Source organism: Magnolia sinica, chromosome 8 (assembly GCF_029962835.1).
Source record: "Magnolia sinica isolate HGM2019 chromosome 8, MsV1, whole genome shotgun sequence".
NCBI classification, from domain to species: domain Eukaryota; kingdom Viridiplantae; phylum Streptophyta; class Magnoliopsida; order Magnoliales; family Magnoliaceae; genus Magnolia; species Magnolia sinica.
In genome coordinates, this window is record NC_080580.1 from 85,157,113 (window position 1) to 85,176,629 (window position 19,517).

General features: G+C 39.8%; 1 protein-coding gene across 2 annotated transcripts in view; it reads right to left on the reverse strand.

The window, feature by feature from the left end:
* LOC131253562 (stress response protein nst1-like) overlaps positions 1–16,346 on the reverse strand; it is a 33,353-nt gene extending 17,007 nt beyond the window's left edge. Inside the window, exons 1-2 of one of the 2 annotated variants that reach the window (XM_058254600.1) lie at positions 14,228–16,346; positions 12,966–14,014 (exon numbers count right to left, since the gene is read on the reverse strand). In XM_058254600.1, coding sequence (XP_058110583.1) covers positions 12,966–14,014; positions 14,228–15,727 — 2,549 coding nt within the window. In that variant the 5' untranslated portion in view covers positions 15,728–16,346. The remainder of the gene's footprint in view (positions 1–12,965; positions 14,015–14,227) is intronic. The other variant, XM_058254599.1, reaches the window with a different exon arrangement.
* Between the last annotated feature and the right edge of the window lie 3,171 nt (positions 16,347–19,517).

Below are 19,517 nucleotides of genomic sequence, written 5' to 3' on the forward strand. Positions count from 1 at the left end.
AAAGCAAATCAACAAGGTCTAATAAGGGGGTCAAAGTAAATCAGTCAGATCTCGAAATTACTCATATTCAATTCCTGAACAGCACGTTGATTTTGTGTTGCAAGTGCTCATCAAGTAGCTGACCTTAAATGCTTATTGAGATGTTTCCAGATGTAGTCTGAATATCAATTTTTCAAATAGCAAAGTTAAGATGGAGGGTATATATGTGACTGCATTGGCGAATGTCGTGGGGGTGGAACACTACCATGGGTCACTGTCTTAGAAAAGCTGTTAAAAGTTTGCGGGAACCTATGATTAAAAAGGTGCAAAGAAGATTGTCAGTATGAAGGAAATATTTTTCTTTTGGTGGGTGTTCGACTCTAATCAAGGCCATTGTGTTGGCCATGCTGATTTATTTTACGTTATTATTTAATTGTCCCGTGATCATTATCCAAAAGTTGGAAAAAATAGAAAAAGATTTTGTATGGCTACGGGTCATATGACAGTCAAAAATATCATTCGTTGGAATGGAAAGAGGTTTGCAAACCTACTAACGAGGGACTAAGTCACTATTTTTTTCTTTGACATTTGGATCAAGTCACAAAGTTTTCCTTTAAAGATTGGATCAAGTCACAAGTTGATGAATTAATCGCTTTTCAAGGAAGTGGATATGGCGTTTTGGACAGGAGTCAAGATGGATGCTCGGCAGTGTAGACGGACATACTGGGAAAGGAGAATCTTTCATGCAAGGTGTTAACGGTTATGGGTATGGGCCTATGTCCCACTTGGATATGTTTATGGGCCTACAGCCCACTTGTTGCTTAGTCATTTTGGTCTTGCATTATGTTAAACATAGTGATATTTGTATTAGGGATAGTTTTGTCATATTTGCTTTTTATCACTTAAATATAAAGGAGAGGGAGTGAAGCATGTAACCTAATCTCCTCTTTTTCCTCTTTCCATCTTCCTTCTCTCTTTCTTTCTTCTTTTCTCTTCTTTTCTGCTTTTTCCCATGTCTATACAAATCTACATGGCATCAAAGCCGTTCTAGAAGTGGTTCAAGCCTCATAATCCCTCCCATTCCGCCCCAAGTTGCTGGATCTAGTTTGGGTGGCCTTCTAAAAGTGTAGGGGACTGATTGCATCTTAAGGGAAGCACATTCTGTTGTTCTTTTGTGCAGAAAACATGTTATTTTCTACGTTATTCTTCAAGTCGAAGAGAACACTCACAAAAAGGAGCATAGATGCCTTGACGGATAATAAAGGCTTACTAATTTCTCATGAGGTGATGTTTAAAATTATTCATTTATGTTGGTTGCATTGTGCGGAAGCAATTGTTCTTTTTTGGTAAAATATTCTCATCATTGTGTTCAATGCAGGAATGGTGTTGACATGGATTAGGGTGATAATGGAACAAAAAACTGTGTTATGTTATTTTAGATGTGTAGTTGTGTGTGGATTTTCCTCTAAGGTCAGCATTTCTTGTTGTTTAAGTAAATTGATTGTGGAATGTCTATGGAGCCCAAAAGTGTAGTTGTTGGTTCCTCATCGCTTAAGGAAATGCCAACACCCTCCTTCAATGCATCAATAACTTCTATGAAGTTAAATGGAAAAAATTATCTTCTATGGGCCAAGTCAGTTGAGATATTCCTCTTAGCCCACGAAAAGGATATGTTCCTCATGGATCAGAGAAATCTAATTCTAGATACAAATAATGGATGCATGAGGACACCCAAATTCAATCTTGGTTGTGAAATGGCATGGAGTCTGAGGTGAGTCCTAATTTGGTGCTCTTCAACATAGCAAAAGATGTCTTGGATATTGTGAGGAAGATGCACTCCTCATAACAAAGTATATCTTGAGTGTATTAGTTATACGAAGAGATCTTCCCTTTTCAAAAGGGAGATAAGGTCCTTGGTGTTTACTTTGCAAAACCGATTGAAATGTGGAAAGAGCTTTCCATATCTCATCCAATTACCTCAAATGTCACCCTCGTTACATAGCGATGGAAAGATATGAAAGTGGCTAAACTATTGTCAAGACTGCCAAAGAATATCAATCAACAAAGAATCAGATTTCGGGAGGAGTTTCCATTCCTTTACTGGCAGAGGTTTATGCAAGGCTTCGAAAAGTCTCTCTGGCAAATGAATTCAATAATATTCATGTTAATGCATCTAATAAAACTACAATGGCCTCTTCATCTGTTTATTCTAGTTGGTAAGCGTGTTGGGTGTGGTAAGCGTATTGGACGTGGTGGCAGAGCTGGTAGATTCCCAGGAAGAGGTAAAGGTGGTCGTGATGGTAGAGGAAATTGTACATATACTCATTATAGCCTGACAAATTATCTGGACTTTTGTTGGGATCTTCATGGAAAACACCCAAGGCTTAATCAAGCCTTTGTGGTGGAAGATGCTTCTTCCAATAGGGGAGCGGATTGGATACTGAACGCTTCAGTAGCCAAAAGGCTGCTGAAGTGACGTGGCAAAACACCATTGGTTGAATACCAACGGGCTGTTCCCTTGCAATGAATGCTCCTCCGTTAGAGATCCGTTAGCCGATCTTTCTCAGTTTCAGCCGTATACGCACTCGACCACATATGGGTAAACTCCATTTTCAGGTTTTTTTTTTTTTCTTCACTCTCAATTTTCTTACCCTCCCTCTCCTTCTTGCCATCAACATTACCCACTTGATGTCAATCTTAGACCGTCCAAATCATTGATCCACCATTCTATATCATCTCTCAAAAGTCTCATTGATCGGACCAAATTGTTAAGAGAGTTTGATCTGTGTGATTTCTAGGATATGCTCCATCCACGGGGATATGATTTGGACGGTCAATATCTATATGATTTCCAACTTATACTCCATCCATTGGGATATGGTTCTTGCCTTCTATCAATCACCTAAATCAAACACTCTCCTTACAACGTGTGTTTGTCGCAAATCACTGTACTATTGCAACTCATTAGTCGTACACGTGGCATACATCCACACCAATTTCAGACCGTCCAAATCATGAATCCCACTATGGATGGATCATCTCTAAAAAATCTTATTGATCAGACCAAATTGTTAAGAGAGTTTGAATGGTCCATAGAGATATGATTTGGACGGTGAATATTGGCATGCATGCATGTAAAGGTGGATACACTGAGTGGAGGATACACAACATTGATATGGAAAAGTGGGCTCACGGGTGAGGATCCACACATTGATATGCATAATAGAAAGACGATTTGCTGTCAATTCATAGATTGGGACTTTTGATTCAAATGGGACGTGTTTTCTTCTTAGCCGTCTATTTTTAGGTCATTGATAGAAGGGTTAAGATAGTTCAATGTTAAGGTCTTCTAGGGAACCCCCATTCATGGTGGTGGCCCGTTAATCAACGGTCTGGATCGTCAATGCAGGGGCCTCAATTGTCCACACACAAGGAATGAGGATATTATGTCCACACGCGTGTAGAGCAGCACATAAACATTCGCAGGCACACATGTAAATATGAAACATGTGTATGAGATCTAAATTGATGATTTTAAAACGAAGAAAGATCGGCTAACGGATCTCCAACGGAGGAGCATTCATTGTAAGAGAACAGCCCGTTGGTATTCAACCAATGCGTTTTGCCACGTCACTTCAGTAGCATTTTGGCTACTGAAGCGTTCAGTATCCAATCCGCTCCCTTCTAATAGTAGACCCACTACTCTTACTTCATCCAATCCCGGTAGTGATCAAATCAATGTTTCACTATCACGGAAGGAATATGCACGTATTATATCTTCTAGCGGCTATACATCCAACAATGCCCCCTTCAACTCTACAGATGCTTGCCTCAGTCAAATAAAGCATCCCTCTTGTCATCTTCTACCTCCTCCTGGATCATTAACTCTGGGGCGTCCAACCATACCTATGATAACCAAACTCTTTTCTTCCTTTATTGTGTTTCATCAACTATGTCGGTTACTTTAGTTGATTTTGCATCATTTAATGTCATTAGAGTTGCTACTGCTCAGCCTAATGCATCAGTCTTGATGTCGTCAGTTCTATATGCACCCAGATTTCCATTCAGCTTTTATTTATAAGTAAACTAATAGGGTCTTTGAATTGTTCTATGCCCTTCTTTCCTTCTTACAGTGTCTTTCAGGACCTCAAGATGGGCAAAGTGGAGGTCGTGAGAGGAATGATCTGCACCATTTGGAGAGATAATCAATAAGTGTGATAGTGATTCCTACGGATTCAACAATTTAAGAGCATCGTCGTTTTGTACATTCGTCTCTTCAGAATCTACTAGCTCTCATTCCATCACTTCCCTAGGTGTTAAAGTTAGAGTGTGAATAATGCGAGCCAGATAAACATTATAGTCCACTTTCCATCTAGAATTGATTCAAGAAATGATGTTCGGTTTAATTTAGCCCATAGTGATGTGTGAGGACCGGCTCGAGTTCCTAGTTTGTTAGGTTTTAAGTACTTTCAACTTTGTTCTCTTCATTGATGATTACTCTGGGATGACATGGTTATATCTAATAAAGAATAGGTTGAAAGTCTTTCATGTATTTCAGAATTTTTATGTATGTTTAGGTCATATAATGCCCTTAAATTCAATCTCGGGATTTTCGAACTTACAAAGTCAAGGTATTATTCGTTAGACCTCTTGTGCCTATATACCCCAACAAAATGGGGTGGTTGAGCACAATAATAGAAGTTGCTCAAGCCTTGTTGTTAGAAATGAATGTTTCATAATTCTTCTGAGGTGATGCAATTCTTATTACGTTTCATTTGATAAATGGGATGCCTTCATCAGTTTTACTTGGCAAAACATTGCTCTCTCTAATGTTTCATGATCAACCAATTTTTCATGTTCCTCCCAAAATGTTTGGTTCTATCATCGTGCCTCATTCAGCTAAGTGTATTTTTTCTAGAATATTCCCGTGTACTCGAAAGGGTTATCGATGTTATTCTCTCACTCCTAAGAAGCATTTTCTTACTCTTGATGTTCCCTTCATTTAAAAGTTTCCATTCTACATTAAAGATGAGCATACCATCGAAGCCACATCTATAAATTCCCTTGCCAAATGTATTTCCTTCATAATTTGACATTGAGATGCCACCGCCACCTCAGAAGGATTTCACGCAAACTTATTATCGAAAAAAAAAAATTAAGATCATGCATTACAGACTATTACTCTTCAATCCACATTCATAGTTGACTACTACACCTACTGAGGTTGCCAATGATCTTCATATTATGGTCCGAAAAGGGAAATGTTCTTACGTTACTCATTCTATCTCCAATTTTGTCACCTTTACCTATTTGTCCACAAAATATCATGAGTCTACTCTTACCTTGTCTATTGTATCCACCTGAGAGGGATTTCACGCAAACTTATGACAGAAAAATGAAAAAAGACCATGCATTATGGACTATTCTTCTTCAGTCCACATAATTGACTATTGCACCTACTACGGTTCTTAGTTCTTCCGAGTCTCTTGAGGTTGCCAATGATCTTCCTATTGCAGTCCGAAAAGGTAAGCATTCTTGCATTACTCATTTTATCTCCAATTTCGTTACATTTACCTATTGTCCACAAATTTCGTAAGTTTGCCCTAACCTTGTCTGCTATATCCATTCCTAAGTCAATCCAGGAAGTATTGTCGAATGAAAATTGGAAAAGAGCTATGGGCGAAGAGATGGAGGTCATGTACTCCGATGATACCTAGAAGTCGACTGGTCTTCCTTCGGGTAAGACTCTAGTCAAGAGTAGATGGATGTACAGTTAAGTTCATGCCTCATGGATCAATTGATCATTACAAAGCTCGGTTGTTCACTAAGGGGTATAGTCAGATTTATGGAGTAGATTATATAGACATGTTTTCACCAGTAGCTAAGCTCAATTCGGTTCGTGTTGTTATATCAATAGTTGCAAAATATGATTGGCCTCTCTTTCAGTTAGATGTAAAGAATGTGTTCCTACATGGCAATCTACACGAAGAAGTCTACATGGAGCAACCTCCTGGATATGTTGCTCAAGGGGAGTCGTCTAAAGTATGCAGGTTAGAAAAATCTATATATGAGTTAAAGCAATAACCATGGTTGTATCATTTGGATTAATAAGGAGTAAAGTAGATCACTCGATTTTTTCAAAGCACTCTTACCTCTAGCTATATAATTCTCGTTGTGTTTGTGGATGATATTATAATGACTGATGATGACTTGGAGGGTATTGAAAAGTTGAAGTCATATCTTCAAACTCACTTTCAAATCAAATATCTTGGTCTTCTTCAGTATTTTTTGGACATTGAAGTGGCAAGATCAAGAATAGAAATAAATCGGTGTCAAAATATTAAAGTGGCAAGATTAAGAATAGAAATAAATCGGTGTCAAAATATATTTGTGACTTGTTGGATGAGACAAGGATGTTGGTGCCAAACCGGTTGATGCACCAATAGACCCTTATCTCAAACTTAAACCAGAAGAGGGAGAATCGTTAAAAGACCATAATATATACGACAGACTTGTTGACAAATTCATCTATATAACCACCACCGCGACGAGGCCGCAATCTACCAAACCAAGCTTGTTTTGTGTTCAATTGGGGCTTGTTTAATTGACTTGTGAAAATCAAGGCTCTTAGCAAGAAGAATAGCAATTGTGCACTATCCATCCTTTTTTTTCCCTCAAATTTGTTGAGGGAAATGGTGTATATGAATTGGTGGGATTAATCCCATGGATTTCAAAAAATGCTTGCCTTTTCATGTTGTCCAAGTATACCCAATTCAGGAAAACACTATTCATCCGATTTTTTTATTTTTCTTCAAATTTATTTAGTGAAATGGTGTATATGGATTAAGGATATGCATTAGTAGGGTGAATCCAACAGATGGCATGAATTTACTTATTTTCATCTGCATTTGTGTAATTGTGTTTGACACTTTGGCATCACTTTATTGGTATTTGTTTATCATATATTATACTTGTGACTTGTGGTTTTAGTAATTGTGTCATCATTATTAATCAAATGTGGATTTATGATCTTAGGTATTGATATTAGATATTTAGAGTATTACATACAAGAATTTAGAGTCATTCGGGTACTTAGTACTCACCTTAAAACAGGTGGTCCGATGGACAACATTTTTATCAAAGAATGGCTTGTTACACCATCAAATGCATGTACAAAACCAAAAAAGACATTTGGGATCCCCACATTTTTTTCATAATTTTTCCAATATTTTTTAGTTTCACTCAAAAATTAAAAAACAGCCATTACAAGGCCATATCAGCCAATACAGACTGTACCGTATCAGCGAGGGCTGTTAGTAGGGTTTACACTATGCTGATTGGAGAGGACTCTAATGAGGAAAAAATCAAGTCCTATGAGCTGGGATTAAAGAAGCGGCCGAGTATGGCCTCACCCAGATTGTTATTGAGGGGAAATCTTAACTTGGGCGTCCTCTTCAAGTTGTTACCTGTGGAGGTTGGTTAATTGGTAGTTGAAACTAGGGAAATTTGTAGGGCCTTTAAGGAGTTACCTATAGTCTAGAGAGGTTTGCATTTTGTGACGCTGAAACAGTGGACCATTTGTTCGTGCATTGCTCCTTTGCTTCAGAGATATGGAGGAAATTCAAGTTTTCGATGTGGAATGGGTAAATGCCCCAATCGATGGGGAACTAGTTTCGAGCTTAGCATGGCAGCTGCAAGAGTTGCAAGAGGATGTCTATGGCAGCTTATTATTTTGGCTCTTCATGTTCATCGGCATCAATATTCATGAAGGCAAAGCATTAGGTCATTGAACGGGCTAGAGTGCAAAAGGAGTTTGTTGATGGCCTGTGTAGCAGTTTGGAAGTTCTTGGGGGGTTTCTTCCAAGCAGTATCATATGCGATGATGCCTCATCATCTAATTTATATTAGTTTTCTTTATTTTTGGCTACCCCTCAAAAAAAAAATAATAATAATAATAATTAGTTTCTTTCTTCTCATTCTCTTATTTTCCTAGAGAAGGAAATTCCCCAACAAATGCGCCATGGGGGGATAGACCATTCATCTTATCTAGGAAATGTGTTTCCCGTGTTCTTCTTCTTCTTTCTTAATAGATCAAGAGAAAATTGTTGGCTCAACTCCTACATGGGCAATTTGGTCATTACCATTTACCAGGGTTCGAGTTGTCAGTATCGCTACAAGTTTCGCTAGCCAGAGATAAAGATATAATATCGTTATCGCCGATAACTGGAAATGCAAAGAAAAATGCGAAAACATGGGGATAACGGTGAAATTTTTTAATGAAACTTCAAGACAAGCCTAAATACACATATTTGCATATTTAGGAATTAAAAATTGGTAAAAAAATGCATTAAATAATAAGTTTTCATTTAATGGGGCCCAAAAAACATACGTTGCCATAAGAAATTACTCTAATAATAACCAAAATAAGTTTATATAATGCAGTTAACATATAATAAGTAATACATGTAGAAGTAAATGAATTAAAAAATTAAATGTATTTTTCTTAACGGTAATGTAGAATGTTGATCCTACTTGGGAGTTGGGACAAACATTAAATCCACCCCATCCATCAAGTGGGCCGTCACATTTTCACTATATATCATTGAATTATATCAAATAAAACACTTGATTAGGCCAAATAAAGGTGTAAAATTATCTTAAAACTCGAAATTCAAGTGTTGTAGCCCACATGAGTATTGGGTGTTGTAAGCTTGTAGCCCACTCTAAATTATCCTAAAACGATCTAGAAAAATGAACGAACGGCATAGATAAAATACAAACATGATAGTGGGGCTCAAAGAGCACCATCCAATAGCCGTTGGCTACGCACCGTCGGTAGCCATCTAAGTTGGGAATGGATTAGGTGTTATGCAGTTAACAGCTTAGTGGGTGTTACCCCTACCATGGGGCCCACCTTGATAATTTGTTGGATATCCATGCCATTCAACTGTTTCTACAGTCCATTTTAGGACCGGGTGCCAAAAAATTATGCATATATAAATCTCAAGTGGACCACACCATAGGAAATAATAGTGATTGAGTGCCTCACCATCAAAAATTCGAAAGGGCCCACCGTAAAGTTTTCATAATGTTTATTTGCAATCCAGCTTCTTGATAAAGTAAAGAAGATCTGGATGATGAGAAAGTAGAAAGATTAGATTGATCCAAAAATATTGTGGACTAAGGATAGGTTTTAATAATTATTCATCACTTTTTCCATTGGTATGGTCCACGTGAGATTTGGATCTTCTTATGATTTGGGATCGCCTCCTAAAATGAGATGTAAAAATAGATGAACGACATGGATACACAGAAAATACATCGAGGTGGGCTCGACACGGTGAGAGTAACACCCACGGAGCTGTTACCGGGTAACAACTAATCCTTTCCCATCCATGTAAGGCAAATGTAAGTAGTATATCATTCCAAGTAAACTCTGTTGGGCCCATCCCGAATGTGATTAGTTTATCCATGTTGTGCATCTGTTTTTCCATCTTATTTTATGACTTAAGCCTAAAAATAAAGTATATCTAAGTCTCAAGTTGACCACACCATATGAAACAGTGGGAATAATGATTTCCACCATTGAAATCTTCTTAGGGCCCAGTGATGTTTATTTGCCATCCAAACTGTTCATAAGATCACATGGACATGGATGAATAAAAAACAGAAATATCATGTTGATACGAAACTTTTGTGGCCCCTAAGAATTTTTCAATGGTAAACATTCAATTCACATAGTTTCATGTGGTGTGGTCCACCTAAGCTTTGGATATGCTTCATTTTTTGGCTTGTGCCTTAAAATCATCTAATAAAATGGATGGACAGAGTTGAACAAATACGTAAATTACGATGGGCCCACGAAGTTTACTCAGTACGCAATCCGCTTCCGTTCTGGCGCGGTTTGTGTGGATCCCAAAATCTAATGTCGGTGGATCCGGAAGCGGATTGGCTGGTGTACCGCACACCAGCTATATAGCTGCTGTATTGACGTCAACAAGTTCTGTGGATCTGATCATGAGGTATGTGTTATATCCAAACCATCCATCCATTTGACGAGCTCGTCTTAAGGCTTGAGACGAAAAATAAGATAGATATAACTATCAAGTGTACCACACTACAAAAACCAGTGGGGATTGAACGTCTACCATTGAAACCCTTTTTGGGGTCACAGAAGTTTTGGATCAATATGAAAATTGTTCTTCCTCTTCATTCAGATATGTGTTTTTATGAACAGATTGGATGCAAAATAAACGTTATGGTGGGCCCTACAAATTGTTTAACGGTGAAAATCATTATCTCCGCTGCTATCTATGGTGTGGTCCATATAATCTTTGGATATGATTCATTTTTTGGATAATGCTCTAAAATGAACTCTAAAAACAGATGAACGGTGTTAGATATAATAAATACATCACTGAGGGGCCAATGTAACTTTGATCTCCTTTAAACCATTCGTACAACTTGGAGCTCGAGGAGCGTCAGTGCTCATCTTCGCACGACACGTACCTACAGCAGCTATATAGCTGCTGTGAGGCACACCAGCCAATCTGCTTCCGGTGGATCCCTAACTGTGGGACCCATGATGAAGTATGTACCTTACATCTGCACCGTCCATCATATATAACGGCTTATTTTAGTGCGTGATCCGAAAAATGAACCAAATTCAAATCTTCAGTGGACCACACCACAGGAAACTGTGTGAATTGAACGCGTATAATTAAAAACTTCTTAGTGGCCACAGAAATTTTGAATCAAGCTGATATTTATTTTAACCCTTCATCCATGCCTTTTTATATTTACAAAAAGGTTTGATGACAAATAAACATCACTGTGGACCCTAAGAAGGTTTCAACAGTGAAAATCATTATTCTCATTGTTTCTTGTGGTGTGGTCCACTAGAGCTATGGATATGCTTTAATTTTGGAATTTAACCCTAAAATGAACTCGAAAAATGAATGGACGGCGTGGATAAATCATATACATTTACGGTGGGCCCAGAGAGTTTACTCAGTACGCTGAAGCGCACCATGCGCGCAACTTCTATAGTTCTGAAGCATAAAAGGAAAAAAAAAATAAAGAAAAAAAAAAGTGGGGATTTCGTCTGTGAAAAGGGGTTTTCGGCGAAGAGGGGGGATTTTCGATTGAGGGTTTCAAAATCCTATCTCCAAGAAAAATAATAAGGTAATCTCCCAAAATCCCTGATTTTTTGCCGAAATCATGTATTTGTGACATCAATCTTCCAATCGAACAAAGAAAAGGAAAATTTTCAGATTTCTTTACCTCTATCGAAGACGAGAGCTGTCGATTGCTGCCCACGAGATTCTTTTCTTCCGAGTTCCAATCAACCATCAACCAGGTATTACCGAAATCAAAGGTTTTTTTTTCAATTTTTTTTGCTTTTTACCTATTTTGTCGCAAAGAATCCAAAATTATCGACGATATCGCCAATAATCCAGAGAGAAGCGAAAAATTGGGGTTTCAGTGTCACTAGTCTAGTGACACCGATATTATCGACATTTCGTCGACAATGCAAACACTGGTCATTACAAAATCTGCAGATATTACAGAATTTAATTGATTTGGTAATTAAATTCAAACCCCTGTAAATATACTATGCATAGCTACTTTTGGATTACAGGGGATTCTGAATCTAGGGTGCCAAACACAACGAGAGGATTCCAAATCCAGGGGTTTCCAAATCCATGCTCCCAAGCAGTCCCTAATATAATCCAGGTATGTCCACAAAAAAAAAGGCATCACAAGAAGCTTTGAAGTTTGAATATCTAAGTTTCGACCTTAGCGTCATCCATTTCAGTTATTCCTTTTAGGTTGCGCTCAATGGTGTTCCACCAGCTAATGCTGCTGTAGGATCTCTCTGACATATTTAATTATTGCCTCAGCATTTAGAATCTCACAGTGAGTTTGCCACAAATTCTTTTGGTTACATTTTCTTTACTTTTTTTCATAATATTTTCTTATTGAAGTTTTCTTCCTTCTCTTGGATCACTACAGGACAAGGGAGAGGCAAGTTTCAAGGTGATCATCCAGGGAACCAGCAGACATTCCCATGAACACAAGATGAAGAGTTGAAGCTACTTATCAAAGAAGATTGAAATATATCTGCCCAAATTTCTACTGAATTTATGTTAAAACTTATAGAAACCAACAGACTCGGCTTATTATCCTAATAAGATGAGGGATCGCCAATTCCAACTGTTGGATCTAGCATGGACTAGAAAACCTAAAATTGCACCCACACAGGTGGGTTATATGCATAGCTCTAATGGGCTTATATGCAAAGTTACTAAAACATGAAGAAACATCTAAATTTCAAATGGAAAAAAAAAAAATTTAATAATAATAATAATAATAATAATTGATCAGTAAAAATTCCAAAGAAATCACTCTGAGGAATAAACCCAAAGGGGCTACACAAAAACAAGAAGCATAACGGTGAAAACAAATAGCTACAATTGATCTAGTAAACAACATTCCTGAAAGCAGCATTCAGAAAAAGACTGAAACGAACAAAAAACAAAATATTTCCCCCACCCAAAAAAAAAAAAAAAAAAAAAAGATTCTAAAAGATTGCACTCAGAAATTTAATCAGCATGTCAGATTCTCACAACAAGGTAATGCTGCAAAAAGGATTTAAATAAGTAAAACAAACGACAATGTGTGTGTGTGTGTGTGTGTTGTGTGTAAACTCATGTTCAGATGTCATCTTCATATGAGAATATATCCAGGACAAGTTTTACTGAGAATATTTAAAGCCAGCAGAAATCAAAAGACATCATAGTAGAAATACTATGTGTGGTGAGAAAGCTACTGATTGGTGTAGTAAAACAACACCCGCAGCAGTTAATGCTTTTAGAAAGTTTCACTTGATCACAGCAAAAGTCACTTCCAAAATGACCTTTGCTTGACCATACCCAACAAAAGGGAATCATAGAAAAAAATTCAGAATTGCTCAGTGGACTTACTTTGACCAACAACTGCCTGGAGATTGTTCAAATGGATGGCCAGCTCCTGCCTTTCTTACACCATCATAAGTCATTTCATTCTGTGAGATATCCTCCCTCAGGTTAAGGGGTGGGAAATGTTTGTCCCCATCACCCACCAATGGCTGCAACACAGTTTTATGTAGCCACAGATCAGCTTCATTTGAGCCAGGACCAAGAGGACTAAATGTCCCGCCACTCTGGTCATTACCAACACGAGCATTCTGAGGAGAACTAGCACCAGGAAGGACTTGGTTCTCCTTTGGAAACTGTGATACAATAGCCTTGTGGGTTGAAGGATGCACAATATTTTCCTGGTTTGTTTTGTTCTGTCCTAGAGGCAAAAGCCAGCTGGCAGGTCCAAGTGGCGGCGTACCCCACATCTGCCATGTGCCTTGCTCATGTGCATTAACAGATTCATCTGAAGAAGCATGTAGATCCCGGGACCTTGGAGTGCATGGCAGTTGGCTGGAAGTAAAATGCCTTTCTTCAGCAACCCGCAGTTTTGACATTGGGGATTCAATAGGAGAAGGCTTGCTGACTTCTGTAGAAGCTGACACATTCTTGAGAACATGAGACCTTTCCAATCCTGAACTTGACACAAACCCAGTCCCCAGGTCCAGTGGGAAGTTATCAAGTGATTCTGAAACTGGCCCGAGCAAAGAAACTGGATCAGGCACATAACATGGGTCTTCAAAAAGCTCTGCATCTTCGGATATAAAATCATGTGCAGGATTTCCAACAAGAGGAAAGACAGATCCAGCTGCAGGAGGAGATACTGAGCTACTAATTGAAGTGGTACATAAGGGAGAGAAAGGTAACGGCAACCCAAATTGGATTGGATTATCCAAGTGATACTTTGGTGGTGCTTGATCAGGTAATTGCGGGCTCCGAGCTTCTGTTTGGTGATTTGGACTTGGTTGAGACATGGTATTTGCATCCAAGGACGAAGTAACTGCTGAAGAACGGGTAAATAGTTGCTGCCACGTTTTTTTTGGGGCAATTGGCTGTGGTTGCAGATCTGACACAACCTGAAAAATAGCAATCAATAGTAAAGCATATACATAACCCACTACAGTTAATTGAGAATAATACATCACTCATAATATATGCTTGTCAGGTTTACTTACCATGATACTCCTACAAGGAAAAGGTTAAAGAATTAAAAGGAATAGCAATCTAATCTGCAGTAAAATAAAGACAGAATATGAGAACAGTGGCAGGTTGTATCAAATGCAACTTACAGGCCGTTGGGAAGCAGCCTCAGAAAGCTTGTCATCCCCATTTGAAGTAAATTTCCCTGCAATGTGTTCGGAGGAAAGTACCTCTCTCCTACTGGTAGAAGTTTGGACATGATCACCAGAACCAGAAGGTCTATTCACTTTCATAGCAGCAGTAGCAGAAGCATGAGCACCCCTCCCAAAAAAAGTAGCTCCATTGAAAGCTTTAGACGAAGAAAGGAAAGAACCCTTCATCCGATCAAAGTATCTGCTGCCACCACCACTTGGTCTGCTAAAATTAGTCGATATATTTTTCATACCATTCCCTATTTCCGAACTCTGTGGCCTGATACTTTCCATTGTGGTTTTCTGAAGGTCCCGTCTTTCAATCTCACTCCTCTTGTCAAACTCACGCTTTCTTTCGCTTTCCCTATTGACCTTCCTTTCAAGCTCTTCCCCGTCAGAATTACTTTTATTGGAACCTTTGTCTTTCTCCTTCCTCTTTTCCTGTCGCCGCCTCTCTGTTTCTCTCCTATTGTCTCTTTCTCTATCAGGAGTCGATCCCTTGCCACGTTCTTTTTCTGCCTCCAATTTTTCATCTCTCAATCTCCTGCGTTCCTCCACTAACCTCGCAACCTCTTCCCTCTGCTTTCTTTCTTCCTCCTCAAGCATCTCCCTTTCCAACCTGGCTTGTCTCTTCTCTTCAGCTTTCCGGCGGGCTTTTTCCCCTTTACTCTCATTTAAATTAACCCCATTCTCACCTTTCTTTGACAACAACCCTTTATGTTCTGCATCTGATGAAGCATCTTCCCTCGTGGAACCGACACGAAAGATCTTTCTCCACAGCCACCTTATGCTCAAGAAAAAAGATGCCAACAGTTTACAAGCAAAAACAACGACACCCGAATAAGATTTCTCCGCCACGCACCGGTCATCGCCGCTAAAAAATGCACCCCCATTTCTTCCCCATTGACCACCTGGTTTCCCAACAAAAGACCCTCCGCCCCAGTTCCCATTCTCTGACCAATCCTGCCCACATATCCAACCATTCTCTGACCACACCTTCGAATTCCATATTTTCCCAATCCCTGAACTCGTAATCCCCAAACTGGCTGGACCCTGCATGTCCAACACCGGCCGCCTTGAAATATGCCCGCAGTACGAGCACATGAACCGGCCCCCACCTGGGTTCTGGTCCCGGTATGGTGTGAGGCAATTCCTGCACCGTCTAGTGGCGGTCTTCCGAAGCTTCTCCATCTCAATAGCTTCAAACCGACGTTGCTCCCTGAGCCGTGCGCTCCTACGCAGACGCCAAGCCGACAGCTGTGGCATCAACACCTCATACCAGAAAAGTGTAACAAGCAGCACGAAAACACATGCCAGACGTGGAGAAGTGACCTCAAAACGGAACCCTGGCGGCAGCAGCTGAGAGAGCGCCCAGAGCCCAATCAACGGAATTACTAACCAAGGAAGCATGGTCGCGACCCGGCGGGACCACTTCTGAACAACACACAGTATACACATTATCCTCACAACAATCACTGATTCTCACCAATTTCCCCTTCAACAAAACCCTAATCTCCAACAAAAACCACAATCCGCGAAACCCCCAATCTCCACAAACCGCAAGCTCGAATCGTAGCCGAATCCCACAAATTCTCCTTAGCCGGCCCTGGAAACACCGCGTAAAAAGAAAACCCCAACCCAAGCAAAAATCCTTAATTCGACAGAACCCCAGAACAAAACCCTAATTCCACGACACTGCAGGCTCTAATCGTATCAACTCCTCTACAAATAGAAGAAACCCTTGCCCTAACCTACGGTCTGCTCCGGATCGTAATCCGACACCATGATCTCATACAGGAAGCCTATTTTTCAATCGCTCGCAGCTAGTTTAGATAATCTACGTCGAAATCTAATGAAAACACAACGGAATCGGAGATTTTGGAGATTGAAGACTTACCGATTTTCCGCCCATTGTGCAGAAGGAGAAGTATACCCTAACCCTATTTTTTCTCGCCTGCGACTGGCGTTGAGTCTCTGTCGTGAGCTTCTGCGTTCTTGCCAGAGAAGATGGATGACATGAGACAGAAAAGAGGAAAAAGATAAGAACTCGCCTTTTGTAGCCGAGAAGAAATGAGATAGGTGGGTCGAGAGGGCGAGAGGGAGTAGGGATTTTGTGTGCGTCTGCCACACGTTGCTAGACTTCTGGCACCTCGTCCACTGTACACGTGGACGTTGTCCGTTTCAACGGTTGTGAATTAAAATGATGGATTGCGCAGCTGATGAGGGAGAAATTAAGGAAGCGGATTAGGTGCGGCCCCCACCTCATACCACACGGTGCGGCCCTGACCGTTGGACCACGTTGATGTATTTGTAGTATATCCATGCCGTCCATCTGTTTTTCAAGCTCGTTTTAGACTATAAACCTTAAAAACAAGCAGATCCAGACCTCAGGTGGACCACACTGTAGGAAACAGTAGTGATTGACCATTAAAAACTTCATGTGGGCTACTAAAGTTTTGGATCAGGCTGAAAATTTTTTCCCTTTATATGTCTCTTATTATCAAGAGGTTGGTTGGCAAATAAACATTACCTTGGACCCTAAGGATCTTTTAATGGTGGCCGTTCAATTCCTACTGTTACATATACTGTGGTCCTCCTGAGATTTATATCTCTTTCATTTTTGGTGTTATCAATTGAAATGAGCTACAAAAACAGATGGACGGTGTGGATATAATACACATACATCAATGTGGGCTCCACAAGCAGGGCCCTACCATGCTGGATGAGGTGGGGGCTGCACCTAATCCACTCCCGCAAATTAGATGCTTCAGCCAGTAAAACCACACTGCATCGAGAATTGAGATCGTGGTTTGGACGGTATGGATTGATGTACAAATGTACGGAACGATAGCCACGTGGATGTAACTTTAGTGAGATCCACCCCGTCCATCAGGTACCATGTTTCATGTTCATCTTAGAATCCTGAAATCATGACCATCCAGATGTCAGATAGCCCACACCTTGAGAAAACCATGGCATGGAAACCCGCCATGGTGTTTTATATGCAATCTAATCCATTCATCTGACGTTATTCATCAGTATGAAAGCATTAGCAAAAAATAACAGCATTCCAAAACTCATGTGGGCCATACCAGGAGAATTTAGAGGTTTTTTTGGTGTAATTTTATGGTGTGGCCCACATAAGTGGTGAATGGTCCTGATTTTTTGGATGAAAGCCAAGCAAGGGATGCTGTACCTGATGTCGGATGGGGACTTCAGCTGAGAAAGTGATATCGGTAGGTACTGTTTTCGGTATGAAATTAAGTAGAGTGCGGTAAATGCACACAAAGTGGAAAGTGCATAGTGATCGTAGCCATTCATTCAGTGGGCCCAACTACAGACTGGACGCTGCAATGGGAAATCCCAATGTGCTGCAGCTGGATGGTTAGATTAGAAGTGCCAACGGTCAATATACCAATAGTGAAAATGCATTAATTGTTTGAATTATGAATATTTTATGCAATTTTCACGGTGGGCTATCTGAAGGGGTTTCCACCGGATGGACGGTTCTGATCGCGGAGAGTAGGCCCCACGTACGATGAAAGTGCCATGGACAGTTGACAACAGGATCTCCTGGAAACTAAACATAGAAATATTTACACCGACATGGGAGTGGATTATGTGTTACTCGGGTAACACCTTATGGGTGTTACACTGATCATGTGGGTCCCACCTTGATGTATTTTTTTTATATCCATACTGTCCTTCTGTTTTTTCATCTCATTTTAGGATGCTTTCATATGCCTTAATCAGATCCAAATCTCAGGTGGACCATATTACTGGAAACAGTGATGAATGATCATTAAAAACTTTTGGTGGACCATAATAGCTCTTGGATCAGGCTTATCTTTATAAATTTTCCTTCATCTAGTCCTTATTGACATTATCAACGGGTTGGATGGAAAATAAAAAATTAATAAAAGCTTAAAGTACGCCCTTTGGAATTTTTAATGGGTACGTTTAATCACCACTGTTTCCTGCGGTGTGGTTCCTCTGAAAATTTTTGTTGCTTAATTTTTGGGACGTGTCCTAAAATCGAATGCAGAAACGGATGGACGGCGTGGATATACAAAAATCATCAATTTGGGTCCCACTGTAAGTAAGTGTTACCTGGTAACATCTGCTCCGGACGCGGGGATGCAATCCGGAAGACGCGGATTGAGTACTTACGCCGCACGTCGGCATCTAACGGCCACCGTTATGTATGAATTTTATCCACACCGTCCATCCATTTTTCCATATCTCCAGGCAAAAAATGAGGTCCATATGGATCAAATGGTGATAATGAGACGGACGGCTCAAATGAACCACCCCACAGGAAGCAGGAAGCAGATTGCGTACTGAGTAACTCGAGTACCATTAGCGTACTGAGTAAACTCTGTGGGGTCCACCGTTATTTATTTATTTTATCCACTCTGTTCATCCATATTAACAGATAATTTTAGGACTTAAACTGAAAAAGGAAGCATATAAAAACCTTAAGTGAGCTGCACCACAGGAAACAGTGTGATTGAACCTATACCATTAAAAATTTCCTGGAGGCCACGGAAGTTTTGGATCAAGCTGATGTTTGTGGTTTCTCTTTATTTATGTCTTTGTGATCTTATGAACAGGTTAGATAACAAATAAACATTACCGTGGATCGGTAGAAATCATTATTCCACGCTGTTTCCTGTGACATGGTCCACTTGAGATTTTGATTTGCTTCAATTTTAGGATCAACCCTTAAAATTATCAGGAAAAATGGATGGACGATGTGGATAAACCACATACATTCACAATGGGCTCAACAGAGTTTACTCAGTACGATATAAGAGCAATCCGATTTCCAAGAAGCAGCGGGGATAATGAGACTTACGGTAGAATTCTCCCCGATCTTACCGTGATGGTTAATTGCCATCCAACCTATCGATAATGTCACTTAGATCATGGATGAAGGCAAAACACCGATATTGGATTGATGTAGCTCGGAGAATTTTTCAACGGCATGAACTGCTTCATTTCTTGGATTTTATCCTAAACTAATATGAAAATTATGGGTGGACAGTGTAGATGAAACACCTAGATCAGGGTGGCCGCTCAGAGCCCTGTCATTTTTAGTTTAGTACGAGAGGGGTGGTATACTATCGGCGTCAACCATATGGTGGATTATTAATAAAATGGCCTTAAATTATGACTTAATATAAGTGATGACTTAAAAATTCAAGTTATATCTTTTTTAGCTAGTACGACACTATTGGAATATTTT